Genomic DNA, 20305 nt, shown 5'->3' on the forward strand with positions numbered 1-20305 from the left:
ATTCTGTTAGGGCAAAAATTTCATCTTGGTGATTGTCTGGGCCGATCTCATACAGTGCAGATGGGACAAGAATTAAGAACCACTGTTAGAACCACTGCTTTGGCACCCCACTCATCACGGTAATTACAATAGGGATAAGAAAACTTAGAAGTATCTTTTTTATAGCTATTTGTGACTCGTGAGAGCAAAAATTGTAGTTAACTCTCTATGTTTCAAACACAATGAGTTTTACCTGGGGCAAATTGTGAGGCAGAAGTCTCTGTACGGGAAAAAGGAGGCAGACGACAACGGCTGAGAAGTCATGTTCCAGAGAATCGCCCTGGTTCACCTCGTTGGTCTGGCGGGCAAGCACGACAATTCACAATAAAACCACTTTAATAGAACGCTCTTTACAATGTAGGATGTGAAATCATATGAAGCTAATAGCTCAACATGAAATGATAATCTACATCAGATCAGTAAAGGCCATATGACTTGTATAAACCTGAAAAGGGTTTGTGGTAAAATTACATATAAGAAATATATGACATAAAGTACTATTACATGTAACAGGTAAAATATTTGCATGCTTTTACTTTCATATTATTTTTATGTTGCACGAAATTTGGAGAAATATGCAATAATTTCTAATGTTACAATAGTCAACCATCAAATAGTGAACCAACCGATTGAGTAGCATTACATCTTCCCCCTCAGTAATGAACAAAAATATCACTTTGACACTGGACAAATGACCGAAAGATGGACATTACCTGGACGATGTACTGGAGCAAGGGCTCGGCCAGAATGCTCCACATTCTCCAGAGGCACTCCTTGTTGGTGATGGCATCGGCCACCTTGTCCAAGATGGCAACCACGGACTGGGTGAAGCCGAGGACGGTGGTAGCCGACCCCATCCCGCACCCCACCAGCCTCATCAGCACAGTGAAGAATCTGGGCAGGTGTGTACAAAACAAGATTTGACTTTAGTGATGATAATGATGACGATGATGATGATGGCAATGATGATGATGATGGCGACGATGGTTGTGATGATGGTGCTGGTGATGATGGTAATGGTGGTTATGATGATACTGGCTATATGATGATTAATTACCTGATCTGCACAACATCACTTCTACTAATTTTATTATAATGATGATGACAAAAGTGGTTGTGATGATAGCGCTGGTGATGATAATGGCGATGATGATGGCGAAATGGTGGCACTGGCTATAATAATTGATTACCTTATATGTGCAACATCACTTTTACTCATGTGATAATGATGATGATGATGACGACAATGACGATGACGTTGATGACGACGATGATGATGATGATGATTACGACTATAATGATGTTGGTGATGATAATGATTAGTTACTTGATCTGTATGACATTACTTCTACCAATATGATAAAAATGAAAATTATGATACTCAATGATAATCAAGTGTGAAGCTACATTTGTATTCTCACCTCTCCTCCGCACACGAAATGAGCACTGACGGACTGAATAGCAGCTCGATAAGAAACAGTGCAGGCGTGCCCTGTTGCAAGAGAAAATAAAACAAGGCATTGCAGTTTCAGCTTGGATACATGACAAAGCAACCTCAATAACAGACAAATATTTGTTTTTCCTCGTAATCAGATCACGATTAACTCTTCACAGACCTAACAAATTTCAATCAGTGCCATAGTGGCATACCTCCCATGTCAGATTCCTTGGAAGATGTGAGATACTCCATTAGAAGAGTTCTTAAAGGACATACAACTGAACTTGGCACACTTGGTGGTTACAAAATGGTGAAATCAGACATGCATACTGAACATCCGTCAGGATCTGTAGGCACAGACAACAACTGCATAGTGACTCTATGAAAACATGCATGCACCACACCAATCGTCTACGTTTAAATGAAGCACTGTGGTTGAAGCGAGTATTGATGAACATGGCATATTAAGTGTTAGAGGGGAAAAATGAAACATGACACATTTACATACAGAATTTTGTTACAATATCCTTCATATTGACAAAAATGAGAAAGCTCATAATAACTTTAACAGGTAGGAAATTCATACTTACGTGGAGAACGCCAGCACTGCCGGTGTGGTAACTTGACGAAGACAGAACTTTTTTTGGCAGGAGACTGACAGCGTCAAAAAGTTTCTGCAAACATCATTAAGAAAAAGTGATACAACAACCAAATTAGAGAAAAGCACATAGCTGATCAAGAAGAAGTACCTTGATATGAACTTTATTTATTTTAATAACACACCATAATCATGCTCTCTAAGAAACCATGTTCTCAAATTAGCAGGGGGAAGCAGTCAAGCATTTGTTCAACACTTGATGCTGGTGAAATGAAATTACCTATACACAATTATTCATCAGTATTCAAATTGATAAATAACATACACACAAATAAGACATTTATCAGAGTGCTCAGACGGAAGCAATAAAGTATGCATGAAATATAAGGGATAAGTTTTTGAGTGGATCCTTTTGAAATACTCCTTTAATACTAACACTTGCACACACATACACCTACAAAGAAGACTTTTCACGACAATGTGACATTCACACCTCTTGTCTACAGTAAATTCACATACGAGTTCACTCCTCAATGACGTCATATCTGCTCCCCCCCCCCCCACATACACACATAGAACAAACAAACGCACAAACACATAAATAAAGAAAATGAAAAGAATTCTGACTGCCAATCAATGACATTCTAAATCTCTGGATCAAGACATGCCTTCTGATGTTTACAATTTTTAAGATATGATTTACATGACCACAAGGGAAGTACTTAAATGCTTATGAACAAGAATGTAAAATACTAATGCTTCAAGTCCCCTCCAAAGAAATTGGCTATAAGGATAAAATGCCTTGCTAAGGGAAGTACGTTGTAACTGCAGCTGCTACCAGCAGACTTGAACCAGGGACCTCAAAACTGAGACTACAATGCCTGATACAGGGAGCAGTTGTTACTCACTAGTACTGTAGCAGGAGGTAGCTCTTTGGAGTTGACAAGAAAGGTCAGATGGTCAATGAAAAGAGTGAAGACATCCAGGCTGTCCCTCTTGGATGGACCTTCCAGGACACCTCTGACCTGACCGACCAGGCTTTCAAATATCCTAAGCGGGAGGTCACCTGGAGAAGAAAAATTAGATGACCAAATTAGCACACAAAGGGAATTTATCTACCTTGTGTATGAAATAATACTATCTGCACACAGCCTAGCCTTTGTTTAAGGTTATTTGACTGTAGTAACTGCAAAAGTAAAATACTACACACAGCATTAAAAAGACACACATCTTTGAAAAGAGGCTACACACAGCAGGAATCAGAGTACACTCATAAGTTTGTTGACCTCTCATAACATCTACGCAAAATTGGAAATATGGCATGTCTGCAAAAGGCTAAAATGGAAATACTGTATAAGCTGTTATTTTCACGAGGGTTTAATTTTTGCAAATTTTGCAAATCACAGTTGGATTGCAAATTTAACAACACGCGAATATGTCTCCATGTGCCCTGTTAATAGTGCATTAACGTAAGCGTTGGCGTCAATTCGCGAAAACAACATCTCGCGAAAATGTCTATGGCCTCGTCATTCGCGAAAATATCTGTACGCGAAAATAACAGCGTATAAAGTAGACAGAAAGCAACAGTTATTCAACACAAACACATTTTTAAATCAAAGTGAATCCACGTTTTGAGTTTACAATCCTTAACGATCCATATACTTTATCTATTAGTTCTAAATATATCTCATTTTAATCTTGACATCTTAGAGTCTCAAGTACAATAAGGATGACTGCACGACAAGAACATTTCAGGTTGTTACTTCACACGTTGAGAACTTTTAACTTCTAGGCAAAGAAAATCAACAGGTTACATCGGAATCACGCTACACTTAAAAAGACAAGAGACCCGCGGGTCTAGCGCTCACCTGAGTATCGCAAGTTCACCTTTCACGCAGTCACTAATCTAAATTATTCACAGCTCTACCAAAATTTGATCAGGCATTCTCAAGTAGAAGATGAAACTGTACAATAAGGGCCCAAATTTTTTAAGATTCCTTAATTTGGGGGGGGGGGGGGGGATTGGGGCCCCCTGGGGCCCTCTGGGTGGGGCATGGTGCCCATTTTTATAAATTGAGATCCTGACCCCCTAGGGATGCTACCTGCCAAGTTTGATGAAAATACATCATGAGGTTTTCAGGAAGAAGATGAAAATGTACAATTCAGGTCCCCATTTGGACCTTCCCAACCAACCCCCCCCCCCCCCTGCCCCCAAGAGGGGCACCCCTTGATCTCCTATGAACAAACTTGAAAATACAGTCATTAATGTACTCACTCATAGTATTATCTTACCTCTATAACTTCTGATTCTAGAGAAGATTTTTAAAGATTCCTTCATTTTGGGGGTTTGGGGGCCCCCCTGGGGGCCCCCTGGGTGGGGAATGGTGCCCATTTTAAGAAATTGAAATCCTAACTCCCTAGGGATGCTACCTGCCAAGTTTGGTGAAAATGGGTCATGGGGTTCTCAAGAAGAAGATAAAAATGTACAATTTAAGCCCCATTAGGACCCCTCCTCACCCCCCTCCCCTGGGTCCCAAGGGGGGCACCCCTGATTCTGCCATGAACAAACTTGAAACTACAGTTATCAATGTACAAACTCATAGTATTAACTTAGCTCTATCACTTCTGGTTCTGGAGAAGAAGATTTTTACAGATTCCTTAAGTTTGGGGCGTTTGGGCCCCCTGGGGGCCCCCTGGGTGGGGCATGGTGCCCATTTTAACAAATTGAGTTCCTAACCCCCTAGGGATGCTACCTGCCAAGTTTGGTGAAAATGGGTAATGGGGTTCTCAAGAAGAAGATGAAAATGTACAATTTAGGCCCCATTAGAACCCCTCCCCACCCCCCTCCCCTGGGTCCCAAGGGGGGCACCCCTAATTTTGCCATGAACAAACTTGAAACTACAGTCATCAATGTACTAACTCATAGTATTAACTTAGCTCTATCACTTCTGGTTCTAGAGAAGAAGATTTTTACAGATTCCTTAATTTTGGGGGGTTTGGGCCCCCCTGGGGGCCCCCTGGGTGGGGCATGGTGCCCATTTTAACAAATTGAGTTCCTAACCCCCTAGGGATGCTACCTGCCAAGTTTGATGAAAATCGGTCTTGGGGTTTTCAAGAAGAAGATGAAAATGTAAAAAGTTTACGCACGACGGACGACGGACGACGGACGATGGACGACGCACGACGCATGACGCACGACGCACGACGGACGCCGGACGAAGGGCGATCGCAATAGCTCACTTGAGCCTTTGGCTCAGGTGAGCTAAAAAGTTAGGCACAACATCAATTGCACATCTCAAGGACGTAAGTCTGGCATTCAACTTATTAGAATATATCCCTAGGTTTATAGTAGTAAACTGGATTTCATAAATAAATCTCTTGCAACAAAGGCTGAGAGGAGACTGACCGATCTCTTCGTCCACCATACAGAGTGAGTCAAGTACACATGGTGTGAGGAGGGCAGCGAGTTTGCTGAACACACTCGGACTGGTCAGCAGCCTTTGGGAGAGAACATCTATGGGTGCTGCAAAAGTGAAACAAAGAGCCAAGTTTAGTATTTTACAAATAGAGTACAAATATAAGTTGCTATTACATATGTATAATGATAGATTTAGCTTGTATGTGTACATAGCATCTTTGGCACAGCCATTAATTCCCTCATGTCAACAGTGACCCTACTATTGTACATCATTGGTAAATATAAATGGATGTGTTCACACAATATAATTACAGAATATTCACCATCAATTCCTTTTATGCTCTAGATCTGCCAACAGAACTTTGTGAGTTCTGACTGATAATAAAAGCCTGAACACGCTCCAAATGAACTTGAAATAACAAGCCTTTCTTACACGAGACACTCATTCAAATGAAATTGCTGTGCGACTCAGTGTTAGTGATTTTCATTTTGTTTTGTTGCCTTATTTAGTGCAGCACATCAAAGAAAAAACTGGCACAATTCTGAGGACAAAATGAGAAAAATTTATTTTTGTACAATGCCTCAAGCAATAGAAACATTTCTACCCTCAGTGTACTATCAGACAATCATTGCTTTAAAATATTGAACTCCCAAATAACAATAAAACCAGGTGAAATGCATCTGTAAGTCTAAAAGTCTTAAAGCTTCTTTCATGTATACCATCCAAATGGGATACAGACACAAACCAAAATGAAGAAACTCAATCCACCCTCCCCCCCCCCCCCCCAAAAAAAAAAAATGTTCCCCAAGTCCACATCGCACCTGATCCCTCCTTGGTTGCCACCGTAACATCCATGAAGGCAGCTAGCATGTGCACTCCCCTCCGCTGGACAGAGGGAAAGGAGGCCTGGGACGACACACCCCCTCTAGTGGCAAGATTGAGACGTGGTGTGATAGGGCTTGCACCCGGCAGCATGGCTGAGATTGAAAAATAAAAACAGTGTACAGATGATTTAATGGTTGGGGACTCAGTAGCACCCAAAAAGCAGCATCGATTATATTTCATGTTGTCTTATTCTCTCTATTTTTTTTTTCTTCTGAAGCTAAAAAACAAGGAAATCTTTCAGTCCTTCTGTTCCTACTCACCAATAGAGACACGACACTTTATAATTGATGCAATAACAAAGGAAAATGGTAGCAACTTTGTAAACCTTAAATGTGACCACTACCAATATGAATTCAGACAAAACTGTTGACTTGAAATCTAAACAGAGGATTGCAAGTTCCCTTTAAAATAAGGCCTCTGCAAGCATGCATAGTAAATCAGAAGTTGACAGTGGGGCAGAGGAGGGAAAGGGACAGTGAATTATTACAAATCTTTGATTTCTTTCTTGCATGATACAAAAAAAACCTTGGAAGCCGTATTGCAGTTTAAAGTACTCCTTGTCTCCTTTTGTAATAGCAGGACTTATTATTAATGGGTCAATATTTACATGAGATACTTCTAGGCATTGTACATTAAAATGTCCCATGCTTATGCAATGCAGTTTTAAAAGTTTAATGTACTGTATGTGACAGTGCTAAAAGAAACCCACACACTCATAAACTGGTAGTTAATTCTATATACTCGCTTTGACTAAATGAAGAAAGACTGTCAATGTTTTCACATAATGGTTGAATTCACGGGATTAATAAAGCCATTTATGATACTTTTGGTCAATATTATATCCTTGTGAAAAAAAAGTATCAATCAGGCACATCCTGGTAAATGAAAACAACAGGTTTTTGGTGTTCTACCTGCTCTGGACTGCGGCGTGTTGAAGATCGAAGGAGCAGCCCCACCAGCCTTGCTTGGGGTCACGACCCCAGGTGCCCCGGGAGTAAAACCAAGGGTGTACTGTAACAGGGGTATGCACACCTGACACAAGCAGAAAAAAAAAACATAAATAGAGAATAGGAAAGATGAATGCCATTCAGATTATGGTTCCATTCACATTTGAATGATTACCACTCTCATACAGGAATACATGTTGCCTGAACAAGATGAATGCATAGGATATTAGACTATGATTTCATTCGTACTTGAAAAATGAGTGCACTTTGAGAATACCTCCATTATTGTATCAAACTCTAACTTGTATCTCCAAGAATACGCAAGCAATTGACATAGATTCAATGCATGGAACAGCTGCAACCTGTAAGCAATGGCTTAATGGCTCTGTTGGTGTGTTTGGAGAAGCAGGAATAGAGATGCAATGTTAATTTTGGAAAAGCTCCTATTTTAATACTGGGATTCTGAGCTGTTGTAGACTTGACTAGAGTAGATGAGACTAGACTACACAACTACACTAAACTATACTGAACTACATCATGCTACCCTACATTATTCTATACTGCCAGCCACTAAAATATTTATTTCTGTCCGTATCTCATCCACACTGAAATTACACATCGCTCTCACTGAAACACATGATGTAAGCTTTACAATTCATCATTATCTCTTGCATGAGAGAAATGCTTTGCAAGAGTTTATTGTCTGTTTAAACTTTGCATATTTTGCTCAAATGTTGCATTCACTGATTCAATAAGGAGACAGCTTTCTAAATCTCACCACTTGAAAGGTGGAAGGTAGTCTTGATCCCAGGCTGCGAACAAGGTGCCACCACGCATCCAGCTTGGCATGTGCCACGGTCTCCGCCTTGACGCTGGTCGCCAGAAAGGGCTGCATGAGCAGCTTGAGTCGCTTGGCGTTACTCAGGATATCTTTTTGAAAGAAATGGAGGAATCAAGAGAAGACATCATGACATTAACAGATCTCTTGGACTGCACACATCAGGGCTGTTCCTGTACTCTGCATTACCATTCCTTTGTCTCCTTATTTAACCCATCATGTTGTTTTGAAAGGAAAACCTAACAAATACAATGCAGTTTCTCAGACAATGCAGTATTAGTACTACAGCCATATATCATGTACCACGTACTTGTTTCATTTCTCTCAACTTACAAATTTGTACTCCATCTAGATTAAAATCTAAGCTTACGTATGAAAATAATGACATACACACACATTCACAAACATGCACACAGACATGCATAGACATACATCCTGTTGACCCAAAATAAATACTCAAGGGTCTACTGAAAACTAATCCCTGCATATCTTTGCAGGTTTGGGGATGCAGTCACACATGACAAACAAGAGGTTTTTGGTTGTTGTCTTCTATACATATGTTACTCAATGCATGTGCCATCTAATTGTCGCTTAATCCTTTGTATCCTTTTAGTGCCAATTGACAAAGAAAACCCCATAGCACTGTACACACTGTCCAATTACCCTGGCAGTCAAAGTGTTAAGAGGCATGTGGGACCTTACCCAGGTCAAGGCTGAAGTTGTCAATCAGAGCCTGCCACGTTTGGAATGCAGCCCTCTTGACTTCAGGCTGGGGGTGTTTGAAGCCTTGCTCTATGACGGACAGAAGCTGGTTGATGATACTGCCACCTCTGTGTAAAGTCTGTGTAATGTACAGGACATGAGCCAAAATCTTCATCGTCTGCCTAATCATTCACTGCATTCATCCATTAATCTTTTTTAATTTCTTTTTTTCTACAGGAAAGAACATACTGTGGTTGACTGTCCATTGAGTACTCTACAATGTATGTAGAACTATGAAAGGAGAATATAGCCGGGTTCACACGTACACCAATTAGCGGGATACAAATCTCGAGATTTGCATCGCGATCGTCATCCCGAGTTTTTTGCACGTGTGGACAGAAAAAACCCGAAAATTAGCGGGATAAGCATCGCGATGCTAATCCCAAGAAATCTTGCGCTGGTTCGTCAATTAGTGGGGTAATTGGCCCCAAGCTGGTACGTGTGAACGGTCGGGATTAGAATCTCGAGTTTTTATATCCCATCATGCAATGCGCACATCACAACAGCGAGGCCTCTGCGAAGAGGTCCTTCACCTCTTTGGAGCACAAAAACAACAGCGCGCGAACCACACCACTGACGCGTAAAAGACAATGGACAAAGGTAAGTGCGCGCAGGCAGTGATAGAGAAGGGCGCTGTGTGACCCAGTTTGCAGGCTTTGCTGTTTTCTCTATCGGCAATTAGCGGGATAATTCGGTACGTGTGGACGCTCGCCAAATTAGCGGGATACCGATCGCGATCGCTATCCCGCTAATTTGGTACGTGTGGACGCTCACAAAAAAACTCGAGATGTGGATCGCGATCGTCATCCCGCTATTTTGTACGTGTGAACCCGGCTAATGAGTGTCTTTCTTGTAAAATACTACTGGGCAATTCCGCGGTTAGTAACGTTACATTTGAACAAATTTAGATATTTGTTTTTACTACTAAATTACCATTTATTCATTTCAAGCCAAAATTATGTCAAAAACATGTTCATCCTTCCCAGGTTTATGATACAGAAAAGAATGAATGCAATCCAAGAAATAATAGCATTGCTATGGCAACTTAAAGGGCTGGTTAGTAACGTTACGAAAAAAGGACATGACAAAAACGTCAATGTCTTGTGACAAAAAGTGTGCAAAAATTCAAGTTACTTCAAACAGAGTGTTGCATTAATTTCAATTATTGCATCATGACAAATGTTCACACAATGTTTTTTAGCAGTTCGACCAATAATTTCTTAGCTAGACCCCCAAAAGCATGGTTAGTAACGTTACGGTTAGTAACGTTACATTTGTCCGGAGTAATTCCGCAGGTCATTTCACCCTTTTGTAATTGACAAAATGTCACATGACTTCTGGAGTATTTAAATGTATTTATCTTTTACCCTTTAGCAAAACTTTGAGGAAAAAATTTCAAAGGAACCCACTGTAATTTGCGTTTAAGTGAATTTCAGCATCCCCAGTCCCACATGTACATTTTAAATGATGGTTTTAGATCTCGCGAAATCAATCAATATGAAAGATAAAATCTACTGAATTTGAAAGACCTTAATGATTGGTGAACATCCATGGCATTAGTTGATACCTAGATTAAAGAGTAAGATAAAGAGGCACATTTCTTTTATCCATGTCATGTCCACCTAACTGCGGAATTGCCCTACTGAACATGACGACTGATGAATGACTGCTGAACTACAAATATGATGACACAATATACATGTATGTCACATTCACCTTGTACCTTACCAATCTATCAAACATTGTAATCTTGGACCGCTCAGAAATTCAGGTTGACATTGAATCAAATGAGTTGCTAAGGTTTAGAACCATAAATGTCACAAAATATCCATCAAGTGTAATTGTTTTGAAGATAAATGCACATGACATGAGCTGTTTATAATGAATTTAGATTGGAGAATATTGTAGATCTACAACAAAATGATGACAATTCAACTAACATGTATATAGTTGTCTTGACAACTCACCTTCCCCAAGATGGTAACAAAGTAGCCCCACACCCGGAGAACGAAGTGCTCGTGGCGCGCCCGAAATAGCTTCATCAGCTCGCGCAGCATGGGCCCTTTCAGCTCCGAGACAAGCGAGGGCACCAGCTCCGCCTGGCACTTCGTCATGGCGACCAGCCCCGTCTGCACGCCGTGCACGGCTCGCTCGCGGATCTTGGTGGCCGTGTGCGCGACGTTGGGGAGGAGCACCTTGCCCCAGCGCGCCGCATGTGGAGCCATTACATCTGGTAGCTGCTCATTCAACCTGTGGGGACAGTGGGGAAGAAGGCAATTATTTTTCTCGAGCTCTGTTCAATGTGGTGGTTGTATGTGGTACATGGATATACCAACAAGGCCAACTGTACTGTAATCATATGCTGTGTCAAACCAGCAGCCAGACATACTTACTTGGTTACTATCAGCATAAATTTTGCCTATAATGACATAGATATTTTTGAACTTCACTAAACAAAGAGAAGATTTCCTTTGGTTCTATTCAAATAAGTATTTTATATGATTATGATGACAGTAATCATTTTTGTTGCTTCATAGGTTGTTATTGACCTTTTTCTCCCCGATTTTCCAACCCCTGTTCCAACAAGGACACTTTTGAAGAATTATAGCATTCTTTCCTGCTTGAATTGAAAAACTTGTTAATGGTATTCCTTTTTGACTCAATTTCTTTAAAGGTGAAAACTTGTGGAGCTCTTAGCGGGATAATGTCACTGAGATCCAAACTCCACTTTGATTGGCTGGGAGCCTATCATACTTTAACCACACGGCAAGATTAGCATCAAATCACAACTTGGTTTATTGAAGCAGAGCAGAATACATATTGAATGCCACTCTGGGTATTATGAGAGTATTCAGGGCTAGGGTGGTGCTGATATTACGATGTTATCTTTATTCTGACGCTTCACCTCCGGGCCTCAAGCTCTAGCTTGAGTTGGTAAAAGACCTGATTACTGTAAGGCCAGATATTTTTGCTGCATGAAATTTTCACAAATTGCCACTGGCATTCAATGCATATAGTGTAGACAAGAACTTTTGCATGCATTTAAATTTTGCAAATCTAGGCTCTCACAAAATTTGTGAAATCAAAATGCTCGCAAACATTTCTGGTTTTACAGTACCTTATGATGACATTGATGGACTCATGTTGGACGGTCATCGACTTTGCACTTCCCTCTGCCTGAAGAGCCTTCTCCACACAGCACAGGATGGGATGAACCTGGTGGAGGAGAAAGAGGTGGAGGAGAAAGAGGTGGAGGAGGATGGACAGAGTGAAGGAGAAGATGAAGATGGAGAAAATGGAGGGAGAAGAGAGGGGGAAAATGGAGATGGAGGGAATGAAGGATAAGGAGAGAGAGGGGGAGGAGGAGAATGGGAAGAGTGAGGGAGAAGACAAAGATGGAGAGGATGAAGGGAGGATGAGTAGAGAGAGAAAGAAGATGAAAGAAGGGAATTATATAGATGGAGAGGATGAAGGGAGAATGAGGGGAAAGGGGAGAAGATAAAGATGGAGAGAATAAAGGGAGGATGAGTAGATAGAGGAAGAGAATACGAGAGAGGGGAGAGATAAAGGTAAGATGATGGGATCGATGAAGGGGGAAGGGGAGTAGAAAATAAAGATGGAGAGGATGAAGGGAAGATGATGGGAAAGAGAAGAGTGGAAATGAGACAGAGAAGATGAAGATGGAGACAATGAAGGGAGGATGAGGGGATAGAGGATGAAGGGAGAAAGGAAGGAGAAAAGAGATTGAGGAAATGGATGATGAGGAGAAAGAGGAGGATGGGATGAGTAAGGGAGAAGATGAAGATGGAGAGGATGAAGGAAGGATGAGTAGAGAGAGAAAGAAAGGGAGAAGATGAAATGGAGGGGATGAGGGAGAATAGGATGAAGGGGGAGAAGACAAAAGGTGAAGATAATGTGAATGTGGAGGTGAGAAAAAAGAAGAAGAGCAGGAAGGGAAGAAGGAGGGGAGGAGGGGCAAAGAAGAAGAAGGAAGAGGAGGATATGCAAAAGATGAAGGAGGAAGAAGAAAGGAGGACAAAGGCAAAGGAAATGAGAAGAGAGGCAAGGGAAAGGGGGAGCGGAGGAGGGAAAAGAGGAAGAAAGAAGAGGAAAATGATTTACAAAGGATAATTATAAATGTACCATGAAAGTAAAGACTTGACAACATTTTTTTTCAAAATTTCTCCTATCCATATTAAAGGCGAACATTTCTCTCTGATGCAGGATACATCATTGTCTGACACATTTTGTCAAATCGGACTGTCACAATAACACATCTTTCTAGAGAAATTAAAGTTTGTTTATGAGTATGGAGAAAATAGGGTGTAGGATATACAAAACCATGAAGTCATGGCATTGAGGTCGCTGCGGGAAAACACTACATGAGGTACCAACATTACTGAGTATATTATTAGTATTCATTTGAATCATGTCATTACATGATTTAACATATAGTTTTACTGATTTGTTCTCAAAATTATGGCTTTCTTCCCAAACAATTTCCTTCCATCTTAATTTCTTCTCTAAGTTTGGAAATCACACCTTAACTTACCTCATCTACCAGCACATGTGGTTTCAGATTTTGCTTTGCAAGGCACCATAGCGCCCTGGTGCAAACACTCTTGTCTTCCGTCTTCAGCACACAATTGCACAATGCCTTCACCACTAAGCCGCTGTTCTCATCAGTCAGAGCACTATGAATGGAAAAGAGAATGGGTTTCTTGTTAAAGAAAATATTGACCAACACATGAGGTAAAATTGATATTACCCATTAGATCTATATTATCATGCAAATTGTGAGCACATGATCAGCTTTGATGCTCACAAACCCAACCAACCCATCTATATGGTCTTTTCTCCAAGTTTTTCTATAATTTATAAATGCAGTGATTTAAATGGTTCTGTAAAGAATATGAAACAAAAATATGGTCACTGCCCCCCCCCCCCCCCATCTCACCATAGTCTGATTCACATTGTTTTCTTCTCATTACACAGGCAGATACCTAGCCAGAGATACCATTCACAACATCACCATGTTAATGTTCCTTTTTCCTACTTTATATTTCTTGAGTTAAACATGCACCATAGCTTAAGTCTTATACTGGTGACTCCAACAAGATGGCCCTAGAGAACTGAACTCCCTTGTTTAAAAAGAGGGGTCAACGCTACTCACCCTACAGTGTCAGGCAGGTAGAGACAGAACCCCATGGCTTCCAGGGCAGCTTGCACCATGGTTCCATCATCCGCCATCACATCGGTGCTGAACTGCTGGACCAGTGGACCCAAGTCGAGGCTATCACTGCCAAGCACCCTGGCCTCGCTCTCTTTGAACCAACTGTGGTAAGGAACCAAAACTAGTTACTCTAGATAACATTTTTAAAAAATAAGAAAATTCCTCTCCCCCATGGAAAAGGACAAAAATGGAGAAAAATACTTGCATTTCAAATTTGTATTATATCAAACACTAATGTTCCAACTTTTTTTCTTTAGTCTCACCCTCTTTTTCAACATGTACAATTTTTAAAGCAAGAAATATGATAGCCCTAAACTATGGTTTCTATACCAAGATAGAAAGAGACCTCCTGGCAGAGCAAAATACACTCAGGACTCAAGACAGTCCTGACCTTGCCTACCTCTCTGAGGACAACACATAATGTAAGGACAAAATTCATGAAGAATGTCAAATCATCCCAATAAGTCAGATAAAGAAGAAGTCAAGGAGGATGACTGTGATAATGATGAGGAACAATGAAGAAAATGACAGGAATGATAAAGGTGATGGTGACAGAGGTGGTACAGGATGAAAGAACTACCTTCGCCACACTGGTGTGTTAACCCTTTTACGACTAGTCCGCTGTGTATACCCAGGTAGGTGTCTACGAGAAATGTGTGTCGTGGCAAAATCAGCCCACCCTCAATGGGTTAAAGGACAAGTTCACCTTCATAAACATAAGGATTGAGAAAATGCAACAATATTAGTAGAACACATCAGTGAAAGTTTGAAGAAAATTGGACAATCGGTGCAAAAGTTATGAATTTTTTAAATTTTTGAGTTGGAACCGCTGGATGAGGAGACTACTACAGCTTGTGAGTCATATGCGTACAACAGTATAAAGAAAATATAAAAGAAAATTCAACATATTTTCACTTTTTTCGCATAATAAAAGAGCAATTGACTTGCCTCTTTCTAAAGGCAGGGGGAATAATATTACCCATAACATTTATCGGTAACGAGTCAGGGGAATGTGTACTTTTTTCAAAAGATGGAATTTTGTGAAATTCTCTTTATATTTTCCTTATATTGTTGTACGCATGTGACATCTAAGTTACTCATACACTGCAGTAGTCTTCTCATCCAGCGGGTACTGCACAAAAACTTCAAAAATTCCTAACTTTTGAACGGATTGTCTGATTTTCCTCAAACTTTCAATGATGTGTTCTACTAATATTGCTACATTCTCTCAATCCTTATGTTTATGAAGGTGAACTTGTCCTTTAAAAAACAAACCAGGAATTATTGAGTAATGCACTTGTCAATGTAATGACGCACCCCACTACCCCCGGACATGGGTGCGTCATGGTCATTTTTTGACTGACCACACGGGGTTTTTGACGCACCCCCACAGTCACTTTTTGACGGACCACACGTGGTTTTTGACGAACACCACAGTCACTTTTTTGACGGACAACACGGGGTTTTTGACGAACACCTAGGTCACTTCCTTGACGGACATCCTCGGTACATTTGACGCACCCGTTAAATACTGAAAGGATTTTTGCATACGCTTTATTCACGCAATTTCATTTTCTTTCGGTTCGTAAACACAATTTGTCAAAGTTTCGGCAAGTTTCTCTTACCCTGGCCCTGTAAGCACCGTACCGTCATTCACCGTACATCACTCTGCTGCTACGATATTCCGAATGTATGTGCATGCAATCCATAGTCACCTGGCCATGACTTGTCTGCATGCAGATGCGCTGTATGTGCGCGGCCATTTCTAGTCCGGTTGAATGCAACACATGGACGATGTACAATTTGTACGTTCGATGAGGAATAACGAGCACGCTGCTCACTTGCGAATTGCACAGCGTTAGCGAGCGAGTCGCGCACCACTAACACTCGACTTGCCTGCTACTACAGGGGAAACTCGGTACAGTGCACTCCCGTTATAACGAAATGCTCGGGACCGGCAGTTTTCTTTCGTTATAACGAAATTTCGTTATAACCGAACAAATACAATATATATATAACGAAAACAAGGAACCACGTATATTACGTTTGCTGAATACACTGCAAAGCTATGTGAAATGTGATGGGATAACTGTATCACAATAATAAACGCAAATTCCTCTCAGAAACTGTGTGTGACACAAGGAGCGAACACACAGTGATGTGAAGCGTTCACCCATGCAGAGACGCTATCATAAATGCTTGTTCCGCTACGTATTTTCGAAAGCAATTCGCATTTCGTTATAACGGAGTACATTTCGTTTGTTTTTCTTTGTCAGTGGCGCTCGGAAAAGACTTCGTTATAACGGAAATTTCGCTATAACCGTGTTCGTTATAAGCGAATTTTGTACCATAGACTTTAATGGTGATAATTTTGGGACCAGAAGATTTACTTCGTTATAACAAAACTTCGTTATAACCGTGTTCGTTGTAACGGGAGTGCACTGTATAACGAACACTGCTATAACGACATATCGGTTATAACGAGGAAATTTTCTCGGTCCCAAATTTCCTTCCACACAAGTCTATGTAAAATGCTACTCTTATAGCGAGATCGGCTATAACGAAATAACTGCTATAACGAGATAAATTTTGTGACTTCCAAACAAAGAAAAACATAGTAAATCAAACCTGCTATAGCGAGGTAAAGCAAAATGCCTTCGGTAAAGCTTTACTTCGCCTGTGCTATCATCTTCCGAGATTGTAAAGCTTGATGCGCCAAAAACTGTCTTGTACACACATAATCATGTGCACTCCAGCTAGCACTGCATGTTGTACGTGTGAAGTGTGTGTGTGCACGCACACTGATACATGCAGAAAATGTGGTGGGACGGCCATATGTATACATGACATCATCATGACGTTTAGCAGGTGTGAGGCAATCTGATGCTGTGATTGGCCTTCTACTTAGGGAATTCCCCGTCTTCACACACACACGCAGTCATAATGTACATACAGAATGTGTCGCGCACACACACACAGCATTGTGCAGACCATATTCAAGCTTTCCACACAACACACACCCATACGATAACCACATACCAATCCACAGACGATCTTGATACAATCGCAACCCTTTGATACAGATACATCTACAATTAATAAGAAACACATTCTTGATATTGGATTTCCTTGGCAAAAAACATCTTCTTACCCATAAAGGTGAGTAATTCCCTCACACCATATCAAGTTATCAGTATTGATTGAAATATGATGGGTAGTCCCACATGTGCATATTAATGTCTTTATTTTATGCCTTCTTTTATGCCTACTGATATAACGAGATATCGGCTATAACGAGGGAAATGACTCGGTCCGGACCATCTCGTTATATCGAGGTTCCACTGTATACTGCAGGTACGCGCAGTACGCACCACGCAACGGTGGTCCCCCGCGCGCAACGGTATACCAAAGTAAAGATCGTATACGGAATTCCGTATACGATCTTTGATTTTACTATCTAGTTCTGTGAGGTTGAAATCATTATATCGCTAAACAGTCCGTCTGGCTTGAGATTGAGTATGCGTGATTTCATGAGTTTGTTGGAAAGAAAATGTGAGGAGAAAGGGTGGCTTTTAAATCATTTGCTTGCCAGATTCGGGCAAGCATTTTTCCCTCTTACTTAGGCCTACTCCAAAACGCTTCCCGACTTTGATTTTCACTTGCCGCGGGAAAGCGCTCACTGTAAATTCACTCACGGTACGTACGTGTATCCGGTACTGGTAGCGTGCAAAAATGCGTGCAGTTTTCCATAGCCAAGTGCATACCATGACGCACCCCTCGGTTCAGAATAATGCGTGTTATTTTCCATAGCCAAGTGACGTACCATGACGCACCCCTCGGTCAAAAATTTGACGACAATGATGGGATTTTGACGCACCTCTCGGTCAAAAATTTGACGGACATAGCTGGTAAAATGACGCACACCTGGGTCACAAATTTGACGGACCAAACGAGGAAATGACGCACTCATGTCCGGGGGTAGTGGGGTGAGTCATTACATTGACAAGTGCATAAAACACCAGCAATGATTGAAGATGCTCTGAAAAAAACAAAAAAACAAAAACGAAACAAAACTTTTTGGTTTCAAAAGATACCAGTGATGACAGTGGTTTTGGTAATGATTATGACACAAAATGGCACAATTTCTTCAACACTTACTTGGATATTGCTTGGTAAACTGCTGTCCTGTCCTCTGCTGAGCCTCCATCATGCTTGCCCTGCAGCCGCCCCACTATTGTCTCAAAGGTCGGGACCTCTTCTCCGGGTTCGACCATAGCTGTCACCATCATGGTGATCTGCGACCTCACACGGGCCTCGACTAGCATCAGAAGATAGACATGAAAATGACGCCTCAAGATGACTTTTGGATTATCCAATCGTATGAGAATATGTATGACGCCGATAATCTATCTTTCGTTAGAGATAGGGTTCTTTTGCTTCATTTTAGAGTTAAATTGAAATGGCTTCCCGCGGCCCCCAAATACAATTGTCCATGATTTACAAACTTTCAGTTTGAGTGCATTGACATAAATTTACAACCATTTACTTTATTGAATATGGTAATAAATCAATCATAATGGGATTTATGGGATCATGGAAACATATCACGTGAAGTATTGACATCAGCTCACTCACTCAGCACGACAGCAGCCACTCCATGTTGTAGTTGTGAAGAATTACCTGGAAAAGACCTAATTAATGTAGAGCGCTAGAGGTTTTAACTTCAAGTACAACCAAGTAGAAACCCTAGGCTAACGTTAGAGGACTTTTTAACACTGCCCTACTGCCTGGAGCTGGAATAGGTCACGTCGCGGCCGGTTTGAAGCCGGATCAGGAGTCGTGTTTTCGTGAAGTGTTTTGTTGCTTATGGTTTAAATTTGACCCAATTTCCTACGTTGGAACATAGAAGTTTTTATCTGGTTTTTCACTTACCACTCAAATTTCAGGGAACTGCACGAGTAGAGCCATATGATCCTTTTTCTGAAGGCAGTGAAGATCCTTTCTTTCTCGTGTTCTCTCAAACGTACAACACAGCTAGCTAGCCAGACAGAGTCATTCGTTCATACACTGGTGGCCCGAATGCCGAATGCAAGTAGCGCATGAAACTCGCGGTACAATGCTTGTACTGCACAGCACAATGCACCGCTATTCCAGGTACGGTGCAAGGCGGACTGTGTGTTGAACTGGCTTGTGATTCGCGCGGAATTACTCAGCTGTGCAAGGCGCGCCAAAACATGTCAACAATCGCCACGTGAAAGAATGATGGGACGCCGCCCGGAAGTGATTATGAAAATCTCGTTCGGAACGTGTAGTGTGAAATGCGTGTCTGGTGTGAACATAGAAACATAATGATATATTCCCCAATAAAATGATCAGAATGGAAATGCAATACCGGTTTCATCCTCTTCAAGTGCACAGAGACAAATGTTGCGTATGAAGATAGGAGGTCATTCACAAAGTATGAGATGAAAAAACAAAACAAAAACAAAACAAATACGAGAGTAGAGCTGTGCAAAAGCGGAAGAGTTCCAAGGCTGTAAAGTGTAAGGCGTAAGTAAGAATGGGTAAGCTGTTGCGTGTGACGTATAAAAATGAATTATCTTTTATTGTTGATTTTTGATTTAATTCAAAGTGAATTTTGGGAGAGCTGCAGAGGAACTAAAGAGCATTTCAAGTATAATCAGTCGTGAGACACTGGATTGTTGAAGCTTAATTAAAATTGAATCATTAAAAGATGGCATTTTGTATGAAATCATATTTCGCTATCGAAGGGCGCGTGGTGTGATTGATTTCATAACCTTTTATGTGAAATGTTAAATTCTTTAAGTAACTTTCTTATCATATGACAGTTTCAAAATTCGCTTACAAGTGACAGAATTATAGAACCAAAGGATTGATGATGGAACCACGATTGACAACTGAAGTAGTGAGCAACGAGGGAACGAATGAACAAAGGATGAATGAAATGAATGAATGAAAAATGAATAAGTCAACGAACCAATTAAATTCAATGAGGGAATGACTGATGTATAAGCATCAATTGAGAAAAAAAAATCAGAAAGAGAAGAAGATATATATATCTGCCGACATTGCTATTCTAGAATCTTGCATTGTGCTGACTCTGGTCGGTAGGAGGTTGCAGATTG

At 40.9% G+C, this 20305-nt stretch overlaps 1 protein-coding gene across 1 annotated transcript in view; it reads right to left on the reverse strand.

The window, feature by feature from the left end:
* LOC139708218 (uncharacterized) overlaps window positions 1–19216 on the reverse strand; it is a 37465-nt gene extending 18249 nt beyond the window's left edge. The window contains exons 1-16 of the mRNA XM_071620191.1: window positions 19092–19216; window positions 18318–18477; window positions 14100–14261; window positions 13479–13620; window positions 12045–12142; window positions 10894–11176; window positions 8867–9005; window positions 8105–8256; window positions 7291–7411; window positions 6316–6471; window positions 5482–5598; window positions 2984–3141; window positions 2068–2151; window positions 1461–1531; window positions 753–933; window positions 233–337 (exon numbers count right to left, since the gene is read on the reverse strand). Of these exons, the coding sequence (XP_071476292.1) occupies window positions 233–337; window positions 753–933; window positions 1461–1531; window positions 2068–2151; window positions 2984–3141; window positions 5482–5598; window positions 6316–6471; window positions 7291–7411; window positions 8105–8256; window positions 8867–9005; window positions 10894–11176; window positions 12045–12142; window positions 13479–13620; window positions 14100–14261; window positions 18318–18448 (2100 nt within the window). The 5' untranslated portion in view covers window positions 18449–18477; window positions 19092–19216. The remainder of the gene's footprint in view (window positions 1–232; window positions 338–752; window positions 934–1460; window positions 1532–2067; window positions 2152–2983; window positions 3142–5481; window positions 5599–6315; window positions 6472–7290; window positions 7412–8104; window positions 8257–8866; window positions 9006–10893; window positions 11177–12044; window positions 12143–13478; window positions 13621–14099; window positions 14262–18317; window positions 18478–19091) is intronic.
* Between the last annotated feature and the right edge of the window lie 1089 nt (window positions 19217–20305).

The sequence above is a fragment of the Diadema antillarum genome, unplaced genomic scaffold (genome assembly GCF_040938485.1).
Source record: "Diadema antillarum isolate AM-2024a unplaced genomic scaffold, OU_Dant_1.0 seq00001319_RagTag, whole genome shotgun sequence".
NCBI classification, from domain to species: Eukaryota; Metazoa; Echinodermata; class Echinoidea; order Diadematoida; family Diadematidae; genus Diadema; species Diadema antillarum.